We start from the raw sequence: 13,763 nt of genomic DNA on the forward strand, positions 1-13,763 counted from the left end.
TGTCTGTGTGTTCTCTAGTGCCAGTACCACTAGGTGTCTGTGTTCTTTAGTGCCAGTACCACCAGGTGTCTGTGTTCTCTAGTGCCAGTGCCAACAAGTCTCTTTTCTCTTGTGCCCGGACAAATTTTGTCTAATTGCAATCAGTAACCATTAATCATAATCAGCAGGAGTCTGGGAATTGAACGACATTTAGCAGATCCTGGTCCAACAAAGAAACACAACTCTGCACACTGAATTGTCACTCCCTAGATTGGTTGATATTGCACTTTCTCAGGATTGCAGTGGTTAGGTATGTGTTTCATCCCTCCATTATCACAATGTGAATTGAGTTTCATGCCGCTTTCTGAAATATTCCAGCAATATCACAGTGGGGCCCTCAGAAAGACAAGCAAATGCCTTAACCACTTTGCCACTCCATCACCCTTAGGGACTGGTCATTTAATATAGGGGTGGGTGGGGCTGTGTGATTGGTCACTGAGTAATGACCAGTCCCTAATTACAAATAATGTTCAAATTCATATTTTTATATTTTAACAAGAATCATCACAAGGTGACATATCACCCCATTCAGGTGCCATTCGGACATGGAGTTTGGCTACTTATAACCCACCTTTGTCACACTGCCATTGGAAACCTTCAGTTCAGTGAGAAATGAATAATGCGGTTCAGTATTTTTCAACATCTCAGGCAAAAGGCACAAGTTCGCCACTAGACTGATCTGTATAGCAAGTTTCATCCAGAAATATTCAACAGTTCTGGAGTTACCCTCCAAAATGAGCACTCCCCTCAATTGCAGTAAAGTCCAACTAGTCATCATGAAAACCAAAAGTTAAAAAAATTAAAATCCCAAATCATCAAAAGGCATCAGTTCACCACTAGGCTGATCTGTACAGCAAGTTCCATCCTGAAAAATTCACCATAATAGTTCTGTTTTGGAAACAGAAAACAGATGGAGTGAGTGAGTGAGTGAGTTGGGTTTAACGCCGCTTTTAACAGTATTCCAGTTATATCACGGCGTGTCAACTTAATGTGGGAGGAAAGCCCCAAGTGATGCAGGTCTAAGATGTTTACCACTTTGGTGAAACCCACGAGCACGGGTATGGTGTTGACAAACCTAGAAACATAATGGGGGCGAACCGGGATTCGAACCCACAATCATAGGTTTCTGGCGTGCCCAAGGGACGCAACTCTGCACAGCGAATCACGGCGCCTCAGACAACTGGGCCACCCGTGCCCCCGAAAACAGATGGAAGATAGATGAACAGACATCATGATCATGAAACCACCCCAAACCTGTCATTTTTCCTGCTTCTCTCCCCCCATATAAAGTTGTGATAATATTAGCAACCCCACCTCTTTCACTGTGTTATTTACACACAAACAAACACACACAAACACACACCAATCAGTAAATGACCAGTCCCTCATCACAACAGAACACATCATAATGTTTACATTGTTTTTAATTTTGTATGAGCATTGTATTAAAAATAAGTACATACATATTGCCTCTAATTATTTTGCATAGATCAACTGCATCCATAATTACATCATCAACAAAATACAAACCGTATATTACAGTATGATTATAAACATATCAAAACTCGTGGAACCATCAATCTGTCAACAAGCAGATGACGGGATTCTGTTTCCTCTCGGGAAGACATTCAAGTGACGTCTAATATCAGAGTCATTCAGTGGGCTACTATTCTCCTAACAACTCTGTACAACTATACAATGACCTGACTCGTAGTGTTTTATTATTTATTACACAGTAGCTGCTAAAACTGAATGTTTACAACATTCCAAGAAATTGACAGTTTTCAGGAAATAAATGAACTCAAGTAATATAACATGGGATCTTCACTTAAAAATTAAAGCATAAATTTTGCACCAACACAAACGTTATACGTATCCATGCACAATTTGGACAAAGTCAAACTTTAATGTATACTCTGTTAAGAATGAAATGAATATTTTAGGTAACTGCAATAACATATTGGAATAGTGATATACTTACTGGTTGAAACAAATACAAACATTTAATGCTGAAGAATATAATATTGTAAAATTTCAAATTTGATTATTAGCATATTTGAATAGATATTTTCAAATTACAACAAAATATGGTCCACAATTATTCTAGTCATGTACAATGAAACTTGAAACAAAAAACAGATTAACTGCAATATATCAACAAAGTATTTATCTACATGAGTTAACAACCATTTTTTAACAACATTTCAGTGGAATTCTGTTTCAATAAATAAATTCATATTAACAGATGAGTAGCATACAAATAAGCAAAGCTGAGTTAATGACACACAATTTCACGTAGTTTCCCTACAGCCAGATTAATTATTGTCTGAACATAACAGTCATTTATCTGGAAAGAAGACGACTAATATCAATGTTGCAACTTCTACAACAAGATCGGTATATATATAAAGTCAAAAGTTATCCAACGAATTAAGGAAAGTCATGTTGGCAAAACTTTGGCACAATACCTTGAGAAAATTGTACTGACGAATTAAATGATGCTGATCCCCAGCAATGAAACGTTCAAACAGAACTGCCATTTCTCTAATGCTGCCATTTTTTAAAACATACCATTCATGTTTTTTGGAAGATCAAGATATTCAGAGAGTTGAAACACCTTGCAGTAATATACAATTTGCAAGGAGTGACTCAATGACATAATTTTTCAGATGTGAGCTTTTTTTCACAATGAAAACCAGCAAATACACACATAATTTATCATATGTTATACCCTTGTATCAAAATTGTGAAACTGTTTTTGGCATTTGTATTTACTAGGGTATCCAATGACAACAGCCACTCAACAAACACCTCACAAAATAGGCAAATTTCAACCAATCAGTGACATCCTTAATCATGTGAAAGCTAAAACTGTCCAACGAGAGCACTGCCTGTTGATAGTTGCCCAAACATTAGCAGTGGAGTTTAAAAGCACCAATCAAACTGTCCCAATAAATTGCAGGCAATGGAAGGTGTGAATTATGCAAGTTTTGTACATGGTTCATGCAAATTGGTGATCAAAGCAAACTTGTGAGGTTTTGTCAACATGACTATGTCTATATTATGAGCGAGGTGTGCGTCGCAGTGTGCTGTTGGTCGACCGTGGAGTATGAAGATTGGAGGAAGAACCTGATGTCACCTGAAAAGAAACCTGAAGTTTTAAATAAAAGATAACACATTCTGGCAAATTGATCCTAACGAAACTTTGATTAAATGTAGCTCCATGCCATGCAACTGGAGATAAAGCTGATCTTACTCATGAACTAACACAAGGAAAGCCTTGACCTTCATTGTGTGGATTCCAGGTTAGAGTGAGTCAGCTGGGTTTAACGCCGCTTTTAACAGTATTCCAGTTATATCACGACATGTCAGCTTAATGTGGGAGGAAAGCCCCAAATGATGGAGGTCTCAGACGTTTTCCACTTCGTTGAAACCCACGAGCACGGGTATGGTGCTGACAAACCTAGAAACATAATCGAGTGAACCAAGATTCAAACCCACAATCATAGGTTTCTGGCATGCCCAAGGTACGCAACTTTGCACAGCGAATCGCGGCACCTTTGACGACTGGGCCACCCGTGCCCCCCTCCAGGTTAGAATAGGTCCCTAGCTACCAATGCTGGCCTCAAGAAGAGACCAATGGATCAGATGGTCAGACTGGAGGACTTGGTGGATAGCGTGAAATGTTGGTCACGATATCGATCACTGGATTGTCTGGTCCAGATATCGATCACTGAATTGTCTGGTCCAGATTAAATACAGGACACTGCCAAAAAGCTGGAATATTGCTGAGGGCGGGTTGATCAAAACCAAATCCAACCTTGACCTTGATAAAACAGTACTTGATACACAGGGTGAACACAGGGTGACAAAACCTGACATCTCTGAACACAAGATAACTTCCATAGACCACACGTCATCCATCTGTATCCATTACGATAAATACCCTAGAACCATGGCTCATGACATCAACCACAGTTTGCCAGGCCTGAGTGAGATGATTCAGTCTGATGACATCGCTGGAGTTCTGATGAATGCAGCTTATAACAAATGATAGCTGACAGGGCAAAGGTAGGTAACTCACCGGTCTGTGAGGGGGCGGGACTTCTTCAAGGAAACTCGCTGGCACAAGACCTCTCTTGCCACTAATCTGAAACAAACCAAGTAACTCAGATGATCAGATTCCTGTTGAATATGTAACAAAAGCAAAGTGACGAAACCAGAGGTGCACCAACTGTGAAGCAAAATATATTTTAAAAACATACATGTATCATTTAAAGTTAACAAACAGAAAAAACAGAAGATATCAATCAGACACGGCTTTCGATTATTAATTATTTTTTAACTTTTTCAAAATTTAGGGAAGACTTGTCCACAAAACAAACAGATAAATTGGTCAGGTCTCTGTTACCATAAATGGTGCACTCAATAAGGGAGCATAAACAGGATATGAAAAAATGAGCATTCTGATTAAATGCAATGTTTTTATACTTACCAGACGCTACAGCTACAGCACTGTGTAGCATCAGGTAAGGTAAAACTAACACTTTTAAATGATTTGGATCACATATACTTTCATCAGTGACTTTTTATAACAAGTAATGCACAATAAATTACACATTGATCTATTTTCAGTATGCACATTTTATGAATATCTATTAAAACTCATTGTACATCGATCAGTACAGTTACAGTGTCTGAGCTGGGATTTTTGAAGTGATACAACAGTGAGTTGTTACCTGGCCATGATAGAAGCCATCAGGCCGGAGTTGACCGAATACTTCGATCACATCTCCTGCCCTGAATGCCAACTCGTACCCTGTGTAGTCGTGGGGGGAGTGGTGCCGGGGGTCGTAGTCGTACACGCCCATAAACTGCAAGTACAAACAAGGAGAACATAAAAATCACACAACAAACTTCAATTTCTTTCACAATTTTTAGCCATATATGTGTTATATGCACAATATATTTGAATATCTAAAAAATAATTTAAGATAGTAGTCAAGTACAATAAAAAATATTTCATAATTTACCTAGCTAATAATAACTAGCTCTAAAGCCAAAACAAATTGTTTCCAAACGGCAGTTACATTTACATTATTAATCAATGTAAAATATTATGGACATTTTTATAACTTCATTATATGCACATCTTCACAATCACCATCCAAGTCTACCAGAAAGGAAGCATCTTGCACAAGATCCTTATCCTCTGAAGGGTCATTCACTCACCAGTCTCTTCTGTCCCTGGTCATAATGGCGACTGGACAAGATGGAGGACAGATCTGTGTCGGTGGCAGCCTCATTCTCACTTCCCCCACAGCGAGGCAGGTCAGTGGGTTTGTACACTGTCTCCACCAGGGTGGAGGTCTGCCCCGCACTGCTGACTGTCTGCAGGGAGAAGTGCTGGTGCTGGTTCTGGTCGATGTTCTCGACCACAGACTTGGCCAGGTGTGGGCTGGAGGGCTGCTGGCACAGGCGGCCATTCAGGAAGATCTGTGAAACAGAAAGCAAGTGAATGTTGTTTAAAGCACCAGTTAGCAATAATTGCCCTATACAGTCAAGTCCCATTAATCTGACATGTTGCATATGATTATGCCAGATAAACAAGAGTGTCGGATCACCGAAAATGAGCATTATCAAAGTTTGTGATCAACCAATGACAACTACTCGATAGATAATGATACATGTAGGTTGGAATTAAATCATAAAAAATGAAATATTCATATTTTTTTTCTGGTAAAGGATTAAATTTTAATTGTTAAGCGAGTATATCTCTACAGCCATTGCAATTTGCAGCCACAAACCGAGTCATCTCCCATCAAAACAAGGGGCTGTGTACTCATGGCCAGATGACCACGGAGTACGCTGATCACTGTGTCAGATTAACGAGACTCATTAATGAGCGAATCCAGCAATCTGCTGCAAATTAGGTGTGTCAGAGTCGGAGTGCGAGACTGTCGGATTAACAGGTCTAAATAGCACTGATTTAAATGGACCCTTTCATTAGTGTCGGATAAATCTGATTGTCGGATTTACAAGAGATGGATTAATGGGACTGTCAATAAGGTTCTGGGCCAGGCTAAGAGTGAGTGAGTTGGGTTTAATGCCGCTTTTAACAGTATTCCAGTTATATCGCAGCGTGTCAGCTTAAATATTGGAGGAAAGCCCAAAGTGATGCAGGTCTCAGACGTTTACCACTTCTGTGAAACCCACGAGCACGGGTATGGTGCTGACAAACCTAGAAACATAATTGGGGCGAACCGGGAGAAACAATCTAAGCACGATCCACAGAGCCCATCCACCTGATCCAATTCAGTGGTATAAATTCATTACCACATTCTCATCCAACTTTTGAAAAAGTCAGGAGGCACTTTATTTTGTACCCATTCTACCCTTGAATACCTACAGTGAAGTCAGAGAGTAAATGTTGTGTGATGCAACAGTCAGAGAGTGAGTGAGTTGGTTTTACACTGTTTATAGCAATATTCCAGCTGAATGTGGGGAATTGAACACTGGCGCCGAGACTGTTGCTAGGCAATGTCACAGAGTGGGTGTTATGATCACCTTAGCGCTAAACTCACTTTGTGGAACGGGCCCCTTGACCTCCTGTGAACCAGGTAGTTTACATTGATGTCAGTCACAAATTCTAAACCAAGGACCATAATCAGGGCAAATTTCAAGAATGTTGCTGATGGAAACATGTTCCATGACACCGCCATTTGGGACTACAAGGAACTGGTCATTTATTACAGGTGTGTGAGTCAGGACAAAAATGACACCGTGATTTACAAATAATATTTTGTCTAAATTTGAACATTATTTAGTGTGTGTGTGTGTCTGTGTGTGTGTGTGTGTGAGTCTGTGTGTGCAAGATAAAAACATTTTCCAATCCAGTCCTGAGGCCAATCTCAACACTGCCCCCCCCCCCCCCCATCCCTTTTCCTGACAATCTGGGCCCAATGAAGACTCCATATCCTCCATGTATGAGTACTGTTTCACATCTCACCCTGTATCCCACAACCTGGGAGTTGTTGCTGCAACCAACTTCATCAAGGTCTGGTGGTATCCATGACAACATCACGCCGGTTTCGCCAACCAGACGCTCCACATGGAACTGTCTTGGAGCTTCAGGTGGACCTGCGTACGGAACAATTTTCAACCTTTAAGTATTGCAGTTCGAGGAACACCAAGGGGTGAAAAAAAATTCATGTGTTATCTATAACATCTGCTTTGTTTAATTATTGAGTTAAAGAATTTTATGAAAATCATTGTCAGTAAGAAGAAAGACACTTACAAGAAAACAGAAAGTTTCTGGTCTAACATATCTAATATATTGTCAATCCGGTCTCTTTGGTCTTGTAATTTAAATATTATCTATTCTACTTTTTTCTGGGTCAAGACATAAGTTTGCATTTGGCGGAATTAAAAGAAGTGCTTTTTATGCAGATTTTAACTTTTTCATTCTCTTCTGTTCTTGGAGACCACAGACCCGTAAACAAACTTTCCAAAAAGTATCGCCTAAGCAACCACCCTCATTTATTTCCACTAATATTGTCACAGTGTAAAAGATCATATACTGACCACTCCTCGGGGCGGTCTTGAACATGGGCTTGTGTGAGCGAGTTTGTGCAGACGATGAGGACACCAGGTGTTTGGGTGTCTGGGTGCCATGATGGGCATGGCTACTGGTGGGGGTGGACCGGCTGCTGCTGCTGCTGCTGCCCCCTACAGGATGGAAATGATGAAACTTCAACACATCATTCGTCACCATGTGAGTGAAATATCCGAAGTCACCTAGCATCTTGTAATTAATCAACCTACCACTCTCCATCAGGTACAGTGTGCGATTCAAGTATAGAGAAGACCTACATTTAAGCTAAACATCCATAAAAGACCCTGCAAAGACCCTGTGAAGACTCGTGACAGCATTAATGTTTTTTTTCTGTGAGGATAACTGCAGTCACCTAGGCTCTCATAAATATTCAACCAGTTCAATCCCATACAATGGGTATCTCTACATACAGTGCAATCACCTTAAGGTTTGTCAATCATAACACCCGGATTTAACCCATAAACAACTTAAGTCATTCTTATTAATGTAGAGTTATCTCCCTTAAAATATATAAAAGGTGGAATGCAATACGGAATGTGATTTACATCAATCACCGAGACATGACACATAGGTTCTCATTCAGGTAGAGAACACAAGACAGTGATATTAGTCTATTTAATACACTTCATCTTGTCATGCCGACAATCCCAGACACGAATGTTTTCAAGATTGTGACAGGTCCACACTCTCAACGTACCATGTCTGGGGGAGATGTGAGGAGCCTGCAGCTGATGGTACATCTCGGTCACTCTCTCTGGGCTGTTGTCCTGGTGAGCTGGCTGGTTCTGGCGATGATAGAAACAAGGGATGACTATCGAGGGGATAATACAATTAAAATGGTGTTATGATCTTTCAGCACTTGTGAGACTCTGTTGGATAGATGTACAACTATCAACGGCTTAATACAATTGCAGTGGTATTAGGATACTTGGGATGGAACAGTTCTACTAGTCCAGTCAATTTAGCCATATATAGCCCCAACCCACCATAAATTGCAACAGAAACATATACAAAATCTTTCATTTGACATGTATCATGACACAGTTTAAACAAAAACTAAAAAAATCTTAATCACACATACATGCTTCAGTGTGGCCTTAACCCCCTGACCTTTGGTGTCAAATTTGACATGTTCCACCAGTCCAATTTTGGTAGACTTTGTATGTGTTATACAGAGATACTTTCTGAGTGTCAATCAGTTGAAATCATTTCTGTTGCAATTTGTGGTGGGTTCCTTGCCATTTTGACTGTCTATTCTCTACATTGTCAATAATGACACATTGAGTGACACCATAGCAGGAATATTCCTTATATTCAGATACAGAAAACTTTAAACATATTCGGTCATGAGTAAAATCTTTCACTGCATTTTTTGGGAAAAAAACTGAAAATCAGTGGCAAGAATGTCAGGACTTATTTCACAGTTACCTTCAAATGTTTTAACCTCCTTTCTTTGGGTGTGCCATGGTGTCCGTTAGAACCCAGTCCTGCCGGCTGGAGACATGTTGCAGGCACCAGACCCGCTCGCCCATTACACTCCACCTCATAGTAACCATTCTCATCTATTGGACCTGCAACAGAGGAGTAAGTGAGTTGGGTTTGAAGCTGTTAAACAGTATTTCAGTTATATCATGACATGTCAGCTTCATGTGTGGGAAGAAAGCCTGAATTGATGAAGGTGAGGTGAAATGGGGTTTAACGTCGCGTCAAAAGATTATTGCACTTATATAGCGACGTGCATGTACGTGTGTTTGTTTGTGTGGCTGCTTGTACTAGTCTGGACTGATGCCGATTTATAGTGCTAGCTCACTGAGATACCATGCCACAGTTTAACATGAATACCCCACTCAGACACAGTATACTGACTCCGAGCCGACCAGTCCTTGTTTTAGCCCCTTAATGCCGAGCGCCAGACAGGGTAACAACAAGTACCATCTTTTAACGTCTTTTGGTATGACGCGGCCGGGGATCGAACCCCGGACCTTCCACTCTCCGGGCAGACGCTCTACCACTAGACCACGGAGGCGGTCCTGAAGTGATGAATGTCTGATGTTAACTACTTTGGTGACACCCACAAGCACATCCATGGTGCTAACAAACCTAGAAATAAAACTAGGGAAAATCTGGGATTCGAACCAAAACGTGTCTGGCACGCCAGTGGGTTGCAACTCTGTTCCGTGAATTGCAGCTTTCTATGACTTGGTCAGCCATGTCCCTCATAACAGAAGAACACCCATTCAGTCAGCAAGATTCAGTAAGACTATTGTGGTTAGTTACTCATCTAGTCATGACAAGGCAAACCTGTCCTTGCTTACACATTCAATGCTCCATAAGGACGGGGCAAGAAGACCAATACTCAACCAGGTCGCACAATGCAACCACCTCATCCACAACAGTCATCGTCCCGGGCAAGAGAGTTAAATGACTTTCAAAGTCCAGTTTCCACCCTTGCCGAACAAGCCTGGAATTCCTGGGCTCTAGCGTAGTGCCACCAGTGGCTATTACGAGTTATGTCCCTTCTAAGCTTCTCCTATGGACCAATCAGATTTCAAACAAAACAGTGGCGCCCAGTCAAGACGATCTAATCGATAATCAAGGTCTATGTTGTGATAAAACGGGTCTTACATCGCGCAATGCGTGAGCACCTTGATTAAAAACATGAAAAGATTTTGAAATTATCTGTTGACAACGAGTTGGCGGTGCACATGCTTTGCAAATTGCGCAATGGACCGAAATCTGCACAACAGTTTACGAACCAGATTTCGATTTCGTTGCACGATTTTGATTGGACTATGCATAGACTCGTTAGTCCAGCCAAATGTAACTCCATAATACCAGCCTGGTTCGGCAAGGGTGGACACTGGACTTTTATAGTCAGTTAACTCTCTTGCCTTGGGAAGATGACAACAGTCAGCTTATGGCAAATACGGGTTACTGAGGACCTGTTCTGGCCTGACCTGACTCCTTACATGCAAATATGCAGACTAGGGTGAAAGGAACCTTGTTGCTTCCAGGTCAAAAGACAATTTTTTGTTTTGAGTCAAACACAATTCTACTGATTCTTCTTCAGATTCTACTATCTCTTTCAATGTCAAGTCATATTGCAGAGCAACACAGCTTCAAAGTATGTTGCAGGTTTGTTGTAGATGTTTAAGTTCACTGAATTTCTCCCGTCTTGAAATCATGAAATTAAGTAACAAAAGTTCTTTCATGAAAATAATCCTATAGACATGTGCTGGCACGTAAGCAGGTATCAATTCAAAAGATCTCACCTGTGACCTTGACCTTGTCGCCTTCCTGCAGTCGGAGCTGCAGACTTGGATGACCGGTATTGGACAAGGCATCTGGAATGTAGTCTGTGATGGCCACAAAGTGACTGGCATCGGGCAGATGTCCATACTTCTCCCTCATACTGTGGACAAGTCCCCCACTGCCCCGAGGACTAAGATTGTTGGCATTGATTGAGCGTTGGAGAATTCCCTGGAATGGTGACCTTCGACCCATCAGGTGGTCAGCTGATTTGGGCCTCCTCTTGTTGGCGGACTCAACACTCCCGATCTCGGTGTCGCTGGATAGATCTCGACTGTCCGACAATGAGGAGGAGGAGGACCACCGCCCAGAATTCCTCTGGTTGCGAATGAAACTGTTGACATCGATCTTTCCTGCCCTGGGACTGTCAGCCTGAGAGAAACAGAAATGACAACATGAGCTAGCTAGAATGTGTGAGAATAATTCGTTATTCCAGCTTTCATCCTTCATATCTGTATTTCTGATAGTAATAGTTAAAATCTAGAAACATTTGCGTGTAATTGCAAAATATTCAGAATCCAAAATGATAGTCAATGACTTGACTCTTTAACTCATAAAGTAATGCTTGACCGAATCATCACACCAAAGTAGGTTCAGAAAACAAGGCCATAATTTTGTCAATTTTCAGACTTAAACTAGAAAACTTTAGCCATGTTAGCTTATTTTAACCAATATTTAAGTGAAAAGAGCCAATCAAATTGCCTGTTTCACATATGAAATACTATAATGGGTCCATTAAAGTTTTTCTTCAAGCTCCCAACAGCAAACTTAGGGCAAATTGAGCATCTTCAGGAATGTTTCTGTGAAGTGCATGGTGATGCTTGCATTGTAACTGAAATAGGCAATGCTGCAATCGAGAATGAACAGACAGAGGTACAGACCCGATTGGCCTGTGTGTAGGGGGAGAGAGGGCGGTAGTACTCCTCGTTCTCAGTGTCCTGCTCAAACTGTTCCAGTTCTTCCAGAACCGACGCCAGGTTCTCTGCAGTCTGGCACCGCTTCAACTCCTCTGCGAGCCGGTGGATCAAAGCATCCTGCAATAAGCAGGGAGAGGTTAGTAAGGGCAACAAGTAGTCATCTCATATAGATTGTCATATTTGTTGGTTTATTGTTTAGCGCTGCACTCAGCAATATTCCAGCTAAATGATGGCAGCTGGTAAATAAGCAAGTCTGGACCAGACAATTCAGTAACTGACATCATACAAGTTAAACTTGTTGACAACAACAACCTTTTGTTAGTCAGGGTCACTTTTTAAAGCAATCATAGCGCAATGACTTTTGCAGGTAAAGGTTAAGGTTTTATGATAGTTGTAGTGCTAAGATCTCTCTGTGACATGGGCCACAAGGAACATGGAGAATTTCACTCAAATCAAGTATAGTGATACGTATCATATAGGGACTTAAGTATTGCTTTACAGAGACTATCACGCCTGAGGATTTGTGATATGTCATGATGTGTAGTAGGTTTAACCAGCCTCCCTAACACTACCCAGGTAAGATGTCCCCTCTGTCCCCAAGACCTGTGTATAGACCCACCCTAACACTGCCAAGGTAAGATGTCCCCTCTGTTCCCAGACCTGTGTATAGAGCCACCTTAACACTGCTCAGGTAAGATGTCCCCTCTGTTCCCAGGCCTGTGTATAGAGCCACCCTAACGCTGCCCAGGTAAGATGTCCCCTCTGTTCCCAAGACCAGTGTATAGAGCCACCCCAACTCTTCCCAGGTAAGATGTCCCCTCTGTTCCCAGACCTGTGTATAGAGCCACCCTAACACTGCCAAGGTAAGATGTCCCCTCTGTCCCCCAGGCCTGTGTATAGAGCCACCCTAACGCTGCCCAGGTAAGATTCCCCTCTGTTCCCCAGGCCTGTGTATAGAGCCACCCTAACGCTGCCCAGGTAAGATGCTTCCATTGTTCCCTAGGCCTGTGTATAGAGCCACCCTAACGCTGCCCAGGTAAGATGCTTCCACTGTTCCCCAGGCCTGTGTATAGAGCCACCCCAACTCTTCCCAGGTAAGATGCTTCTTCTGTTCCCCAGACCTGTGTATAGAGCCACCCTAACACTGCCCAGGTAAGATGCTTCCACTGTCCCCCAGACCAGTGTATAGAGCCACCCTAACGCTGCCCAGGTAAGATGCTTCCACTGTTCCCCAGACCTGTGTATAGAGCCACCCTAACGCTGCCCAGGTAAGAAGCTTCAACTGTTCCCCAGACCAGTGTATAGAGGCACCCTAACACTTCCCAGGTAAGAAGCTTCAACTGTTCCCCAGACCTGTGTATAGAGCTACCCTAACGCTGCCGAAGGTAAGATGCTTCCATTGTTCCCCAGACCTGTGTATAGAGCCACCCCAACTCTTCCCAGGTAAGATGCTTCCACTGTTCCCCAGACCTGTGTATAGAGCCACCCTAACGCTGCCCAGGTAAAAAGCTTCCACTGTTTCCCAGACCTGTGTATAGAGCCACCCTAACACTGCCCAGGTAAGATGCTTCCACTGTTCCCAAGACCTGTGTATAGAGCCACCCTAACACTGCCCAGGTAAGATGCTTCCACTGTTCCCCAGACCTGTGTATAGAGCCACCCTAACACTGCCCAGGTAAGATGCTTCCACTGTTCCCCAGACCTGTGTATAGAGCCACCCTAACGCTGCCCAGGTAAGATGTCCCCTCTGTTCCCAGGCCTGTGTATAGAGCCACCCTAACACTGCCCTGGTAAGATGTCCCCTCTGTTCCCCAGACCTGTGTATAGAGCCACCCTAACACTGCCCAGGTAAGATGTCCCCTCTGTTCCAAGACCTGTGTATA

The 13,763-nt window shown here is 42.3% G+C and overlaps 1 protein-coding gene across 6 annotated transcripts in view; it reads right to left on the minus strand.

Moving 5' to 3' along the window:
- Nucleotides 1-1,445: 1,445 nt before the first annotated feature.
- LOC139452196 (golgin subfamily A member 4-like) overlaps nucleotides 1,446-13,763 on the minus strand; it is a 171,170-nt gene continuing 158,852 nt past the window's right edge. For all 6 annotated transcript variants that reach the window (XM_071233572.1, XM_071233570.1, XM_071233573.1 and 3 more), the window contains 10 exons: nucleotides 11,845-11,997; nucleotides 10,927-11,335; nucleotides 9,083-9,225; nucleotides 8,352-8,439; nucleotides 7,624-7,767; nucleotides 7,049-7,179; nucleotides 5,272-5,535; nucleotides 4,779-4,913; nucleotides 4,124-4,189; nucleotides 1,446-3,178 (listed from right to left, as the gene is read on the minus strand). In XM_071233572.1, coding sequence (XP_071089673.1) covers nucleotides 3,101-3,178; nucleotides 4,124-4,189; nucleotides 4,779-4,913; nucleotides 5,272-5,535; nucleotides 7,049-7,179; nucleotides 7,624-7,767; nucleotides 8,352-8,439; nucleotides 9,083-9,225; nucleotides 10,927-11,335; nucleotides 11,845-11,997 — 1,611 coding nt within the window. In that variant the 3' untranslated portion in view covers nucleotides 1,446-3,100. The remainder of the gene's footprint in view (nucleotides 3,179-4,123; nucleotides 4,190-4,778; nucleotides 4,914-5,271; nucleotides 5,536-7,048; nucleotides 7,180-7,623; nucleotides 7,768-8,351; nucleotides 8,440-9,082; nucleotides 9,226-10,926; nucleotides 11,336-11,844; nucleotides 11,998-13,763) is intronic.

The sequence above is a fragment of the Haliotis cracherodii genome, unplaced genomic scaffold, assembly GCF_022045235.1.
Source record: "Haliotis cracherodii isolate W230 unplaced genomic scaffold, xgHalCrac1.p SCAF_9, whole genome shotgun sequence".
NCBI classification, from domain to species: Eukaryota; Metazoa; Mollusca; class Gastropoda; order Lepetellida; family Haliotidae; genus Haliotis; species Haliotis cracherodii.